Genomic DNA, 7076 nt, shown 5'->3' on the forward strand with positions numbered 1-7076 from the left:
ACTAGCACCTGACCGCAAGGTAGTATTTAATATTATATACATATTTTTAATATAGGAAAAATTATCAAAAATACTCATTTGTATTTTTAGATTTAAAAAATGTGTCTAGTAATTTCAAAAAATATCAATGAAAGTCGTTTTTATGATTCTAATTAGGGCATCTTTCTTTGCTATCTCAATCATTAGTGCCTGGCGACAAAAAATTGTAATACCAGGGGATAGAGTTTTAATCATCATGAGTGATGGATTATCAATCGAACTGTATCAATTATAAAATGGACAATAACTTTATTAGCCAGTTTCTGAGATATATTGGCATGTGCAATATTATTAATCAATTTAGCTTGAATGAATAGGTCTTTTTTAATGTAGTCTATACCAAAATTATTGAGATGTTTTTTTAATCTATTTAAACTGTTGGCAATGGCATGAAAATTCTTACAAATTAAAAATACTAGTATAATTTAAAAATGACATTACATTATGAAGTCATAGCTACTAGATTTATTTGAGGATATTTTTTTTACAGTTTAAACAAATAAATTCGCAGTCACCTTTTGTTTTTACATTAATTTGAAAATATTTGGAAATAGGAAAATTTGTATTATTATCATAAACATTTTCTTTCAGGGTTAAATTTTGATTTGCCTAACTTTGATCGTAAAGTCATTTGATCGTAAATTTTGTCCATTTTTTCTGATTGGTCTATTTAATCGCGGTAAATTAAAATCATTTATAACCCTAACCCTAAATCTAACCTATAAATTAAAAAAATCGTCCATTTTGACCAAAAATGGACCATTTTACGATCAAAATAATACGATCAAAGGAGGCCCTCCCTAAATTTTGATGTTTATAGTTACATTCTTTATATCTTTAAGTGCGTTAAAAAAAATAATTGAAAAAAAAGTAGCGAGCTATTAGCTATGATAGCGGGCTACTTGTAGTGAGCTACTTTAACAACTAGCAAATTTTCACAGTTCAAGGCTTTATATTATACTGAGTTCTAGTTTTTTATTTATAGTGGGGGGGGGGGGGCGGGGGATCAAAATTTTAAAATATCTTTAGTGATTAAAATATTAAAACGATTAGAAAATAAAACAGTGGCGTTCAATTTAAATTTTTTAATTATCTATAATAATGGTAATTTTTTATTTCCTATTTAAAAAAATATATAATTTATTATAATTCACAACGTGCCAAAAAAAATATTTATTTGTATTATTTTTCTTATTTCCATGTGTATTATATTATTGTAATGTTATCAGGCGCTTAGCCAGCAGGGGGGGGGGGGTGTCCCTCTGTAACGAAAAAATGAAAATTATTTAATAATAATTTCAAAGAAATGTAAAATTTTTTCATGAATAGCAAAGTACTTCAATGAAAATGTTATATTCTATTTAAAATTAATAGCTTATTTTTAATGCTCTTGGAGGAATATCAGAATGGCTTGAACTAAATAATACGATAGCCAGTTTTTTAAATATAGGAATAAATAATTTAATTAAATAAACTACAAGATAAAATAAGATATGTTTGTTTATTTTTTTGTATATTACTTATAAAATAAGTGACGATCCGCTTATAATAATAAAAATTACATATAAATATATTTTATACCATATTGATAGCAATTTTATTTAGATTATATAGCTTTTACATCTTTTTTGCTATATTATATACGGATCATCATTTTTTTTAAAGTAATATCAAAAATATAAATACACATTGTTTTATTTTTTTTATTTGTTAAATTACAAAAATTATATTACTACCCTATCCTATTGTTAAATTATTTACAAAATAATTACAATATTGACAAAGAAATTCAGTCTAAATGCAATAAAAATCCTCCAAAAATGATTGTGTATAACTTAAACATTTATGAAGTTATTGAAAATTTAAATTACAAGACTAACCTAAATATAAATAAACATTAAAGAATTTATATAATACATGATATTAAGCGCCATTTTAGCGTTATAACAGAGTTATAGAACGCTTGATTCTCTAAGAGGCAGTGGCGTAGCTACGGGGGGGGGGTTTTCGGGTTTAGACCCCCCCCCCCCCCCAGAGCAATTAATTTTTTTTTTTTTATAATATTCGTTTAAAAGACTCAAAAGTGACTTTATATCAAATAAATACCATGAATATTTATATTTTTCTGGTTTTGATGTTTGTGGAAGGATATTATTACTTTTATATATATATAAATTATTCTGTATATTATTTTAAAGTCATTGATAATAATCTAATAAATTATAATAATATATTATTTATGCATATTTAAAAAAATATTTATTATAAATTATCCAAGATATGGTTCGAAAATAATAATATGAAATAAAAAAGTGCATAATCTACCCCCCCCCCCCCCACCCCCTCAGAGCAATTTTTTTAGATTATTCGTTCAAAAGACTCAAAAGTGACTTTATATCAAATAAATACCATGAATATTTATATTTTTCTGGTTTTGATGTTTGTGGAAGGATATTATTACTTATATATATATATAAATTATTCTGTATATTATTTTAAAGTCATTGATAATAATCTAATAAAATATAATAATATATTATTTATGCATATTTAAAAAAATATTTATTATAATTTATCGAAGATATGGTTCGAAAATAATAATATGAAAATAGTGCATAATCTACTTTCTCTGCTTTTATTTCTAATAATATATATTTGGTTTATATTTTGTAGCATTTTTATAAATGAAATTATTAAAGAGATTAAATTTATGACTAAAAAGTAAAGATTGTTATTTCCTATTTACGAACTTTAAGATTGAAGGAAATGGACATTAGAAAATATTTACTAAGTAACAAAAAAAATTTACCAGCTAATATCTCATGCAATTTATGCCCTGTTGAAAATGATAAGCATGATATAAATACACGAGGTTAAAAAATATTTAATCCAGTGTACTAATTAATATCTTATGCATTATAGGCTCTATTGAAAATAATAAGGATGATGTAAATACACCAGGTCAAAATAACATTTAATATAAAAGATATTTAAAATTAATAGCTAACTATTTTTATTTTAGAATTTAAAATTAAACACCTAGTCATAGTTTTAACTAAATTAAAATTGCCAGTACAAACCACTTTGGGTAATTTATTATTTTAAATAATTTTGGCTAACCAAAATATTTTGACATTTATAAGATATACCCAAACGTAGGAGGGAAGAAAATGATCTTGATACACTCATTTATATACCCAAAGACCATATAAAATCACTACCTAGTACAAGTAATATAATCTATTAAGATTTAAATATTTTTTTATTATAGATTTAGATATATCAAGTATTACATTTAATAAAAATGATGATAGTCAACAAAATGAACATACCAAATCACTAATTAATATAGAAAATCAAAATTTTAATGATGAACTTGATATCATAAGCAACAATTTACCACCCACATCAGGTATTTTATAATGACCTTATTTAAATGAATCACTAATTAATATAGAAAATCAAAATTTTAATGATGAACTTGATACCATAAGCAACAATTTACCACCCACATCAGGTATTTTATAATGACCTTATTTAAATGAATCACCAATTAATATAGAAAATCAGAATTTTAATGATGAACTTGATACCATAAGCAACAATTTACCACTCACCTCAGGTATTTTATGAACTTATATGACCTTATTTAAATGTATTCATTTAAATTTTAGAAATACCTAGATACTCTATAAAAAATTATGATAAAAATAAGCTAAATACACTTGATCACTTCAAATCTCTACCTAGTAAAATTAATGTTAACTATTACCTTTAAATATTTATATCATAATTTTAGGTATATCAAGTATCACATTGAAGAAGAATGATAGTAGTCAACAAAATATTATAGGCTGTATCAATTTAGAATTTAAAGGTTATCTAATATGTTGTTTTATTTTAATTTATTTTTATAGGAATATCTCAATTAATATTCACACCAAGGGGTAAAAAAAATAGTGATAACAAACAAAAAAATACACTAAGTCACAACAAATCACTATCTAATAAATGTAATGTAATCAATTACTTATTAATATTTATGCAAAGAATATGGGTGGTGACGATATGGTGCGAGGTTCGAGTCAGTAAAAATATATTTTATTAACTTTATTGACTAATTTCTTTTTCTTTTCTTAAAGTATTTATACGTTTTTATAAAATATAAATTAGAATATAAACAAATATAAAAAATAAAATAATATAAAAAAAGTAAAGTTAAACCGAAAGTTATATAAATAAGGTTACGCAAAATAATAAGTAATATAAGTTGAATTACAAAAATAAAAAGTTAAGTTGAAAAGATAAATTTGAATTCATAAAATGTAATATAAAAATAAAATTAGATTACAAAAATATATAATTATAATAACGCAACATTCTCCCTCTTCTGATAATTTCATCGGAGAAGTCATAGAGAGTTTGTTGTTCTAGAAGTTTTTCCCGTTTCGATTGTATACGGTTTCTTCTTGGTTAGCGCATAAGTCTCAAATGTTCTCGTAGGTTTGATGAAATCGTTGAACGTTATCGTTAGCTTGATATCCTTCACATTTCTCAAATTTCATAATTAATCCAGTCGAATATTGGAATTTGGAATAAATCGGAATATATAATTTGGCATAGTTGATCAAATCAAATATATGAATATGCACGAATAAAATTTTGAATTTTGGAACAATAAAATATGTAATAAGGAATGATAATTTATGTAATAAGGAATGATATTTATGTAATAAGGAATAAAATTTTAATCCAGAATAAGGAATGATAAATTATAATAATTATTATATTATTTTTAAGTTAATCATAGCGTTTTATACTTTTAGCGTTTTATGCGTTTTATATTTTTAGCGTTTTATATTTTTTGCGTTTTACATTTTTTAGCATTTCATATTTTATAAGCGTTTAATTTTTCGTGTTTTAGTGTTTAATTAATTTTTGTTTATTTTCTATCTCCCAGGTTAAAATATGCAAATAATATATTATTCACATTTCCCTCTCTTTAAATAAAATTTTAAATTTCACACCCTAATTTTAATTCAAAAAAAAAAATTCTTCATAAGATAGTTTTGAAAATTCACCACATAATTTAAATATATTTTTCTAAAATGAATGTTTTTTTTACATAACTTTTTGTCTTCAAAGCTTTTAATTTCAAAAACTTTTTATCATATTAAGTATTACTTATAAGGGTTATTTGAATCAATCATTTGATTTAAAAATTACATTTTAACATATTTAAAATTAAGTTTTATCTTCTTGTTTAGGATTTTTAATATTTTTAATTATATTTAAGAATTCATCTTTAGGTTTATGTTAATTTACAACAATTGGTCATCATTCAAGAAATCAAAAAATATCAATATTATCCATTATGATTTTACATTTTAGTAATTTTAAAAATTTATAACATGCCTTTATCCTGGCATAAAATTTTAATTTATAATACTTCTTACGTGGATTAGAATAATAAGTAACCATCATTGGTCTCACAAAATAGAATTCATAACCTATCGTTCAACTTCCATATCAGTTCTTCCTAGGTTGTCACATTAGGTTAGGTGCTGGCTATTATATTCCAGTCCAACATCCAGAGCCGGGACACCATAAAGAAAGAAGCTTTTTGCATGAAAGAACGTACTAAGGTTTGATTCTTGGTAATCTCAGTAGTTTAGGTAGTCACAATAGATAAGGTAGTCATAACATCACAATAGATAAGGTAGTCATAATAGGTAGTCATCTCCATAGGTTAAGCACAAGGTAGAGTCATAATAGGTAGTCTAAATAGAGTCATCTCAATGGATTAAGCAATCATCACAATAGGTAGTCATATAAATAGAGTCATCTCAATGTATTAAGCAATCGTCATAGATTAGATACACAATAGGTAGTCATAGAGTCATCTCAATGGATTAAGCAATCGTCATAGATTAGATGGTCATCTCAGCAGATTAGGTAGTCATCTTTTTCTAGTCCACCACCCAAAGGGCACCATGCAAAGAATAAGGATGGAGACGATGTTGCGCGAGGTTCGAGTCAGTAAAAATATATTTTATTAACTTTATTGACTAATTTCTTTTTCTTTTCTTAAAGTATTTATACGTTTTTATAAAATATAAATTAGAATATAAACAAATATAAAAAATAAAATAATATAAAAAAAGTAAAGTTAAACCGAAAGTTATATAAATAAGGTTACGCAAAATAATAAGTAATATAAGTTGAATTACAAAAATAAAAAGTTAAGTTGAAAAGATAAATTTGAATTCATAAAATGTAATATAAAAATAAAATTAGATTACAAAAATATATAATTATAATAACGCAACAATTTACATTAAAATTTTAGATATATAAAAAATCTAGGGAGAATTTAAATGGAAATGAAGTTCCACTCATGTGTATTAGTCTTATTTAAATTATATTTATTTAAAATCTTAGAAATTCCCACATACTCCAGAAAACTAAAGGATAATAGACAACCAATTATACTAGATCATTTAGAACCATCACCTACTACAAGTGATATAGTCTATTACTTTATACTTATAATAATCAAAAGTTGGTTCCAAAGCTAACATGTCATCTATGATTATTAGCCTAGGTTTCTCAATATTAATTTTAAACATCTATCATATATTGGTAAAAAAATATTGCCAACACAATTTTGATTTTTTCACTTTGAAGGATATCGACTTAAATTTACAGTTTAAAAAAAAACATTTATTTTTTAATCTATAGTTTTAATGTGTTTACTAATTATAAAATATATCATTTATAATTAAGGCAATATAATATTTATAATTAAAGCAATTTATATGTGTAATACTAATATTTATAATTAAGGCAATATAATATTTATAATTAAAGCAATATAATATTTATAATTAAAGCAATATAATATTTATAATTAAAGCAATATAATATTTATAATTAAATCAATATAATATTTATATTTTAAATAATCGCTTTTTATTTGTAAATAACTTCTAAAAGTATAATAAAATGAAACGTATATCAATAAAATTGTGTCAATG

General features: G+C 23.5%; 1 protein-coding gene across 1 annotated transcript in view; it reads left to right on the forward strand.

Annotated features, from left to right (window-relative positions):
• Positions 1-6617, forward strand: part of LOC135926956 (GATOR1 complex protein NPRL3-like) — a 30921-nt gene extending 24304 nt beyond the window's left edge. The window contains exons 13-21 of the mRNA XM_065462889.1: positions 2962-3000; positions 3062-3127; positions 3183-3269; positions 3311-3451; positions 3497-3556; positions 3602-3661; positions 3714-3788; positions 3839-3916; positions 6481-6617. Coding sequence (XP_065318961.1) covers positions 2962-3000; positions 3062-3127; positions 3183-3269; positions 3311-3451; positions 3497-3556; positions 3602-3661; positions 3714-3788; positions 3839-3916; positions 6481-6617 — 743 coding nt within the window. The remainder of the gene's footprint in view (positions 1-2961; positions 3001-3061; positions 3128-3182; positions 3270-3310; positions 3452-3496; positions 3557-3601; positions 3662-3713; positions 3789-3838; positions 3917-6480) is intronic.
• The last annotated feature ends 459 nt before the right edge of the window (positions 6618-7076 follow it).

The sequence above is a fragment of the Gordionus sp. m RMFG-2023 genome, chromosome 3, assembly GCF_954871325.1.
Source record: "Gordionus sp. m RMFG-2023 chromosome 3, tfGorSpeb1-WG-v2, whole genome shotgun sequence".
NCBI classification, from domain to species: domain Eukaryota; kingdom Metazoa; phylum Nematomorpha; class Gordioida; order Chordodea; family Parachordodidae; genus Gordionus; species Gordionus sp. m RMFG-2023.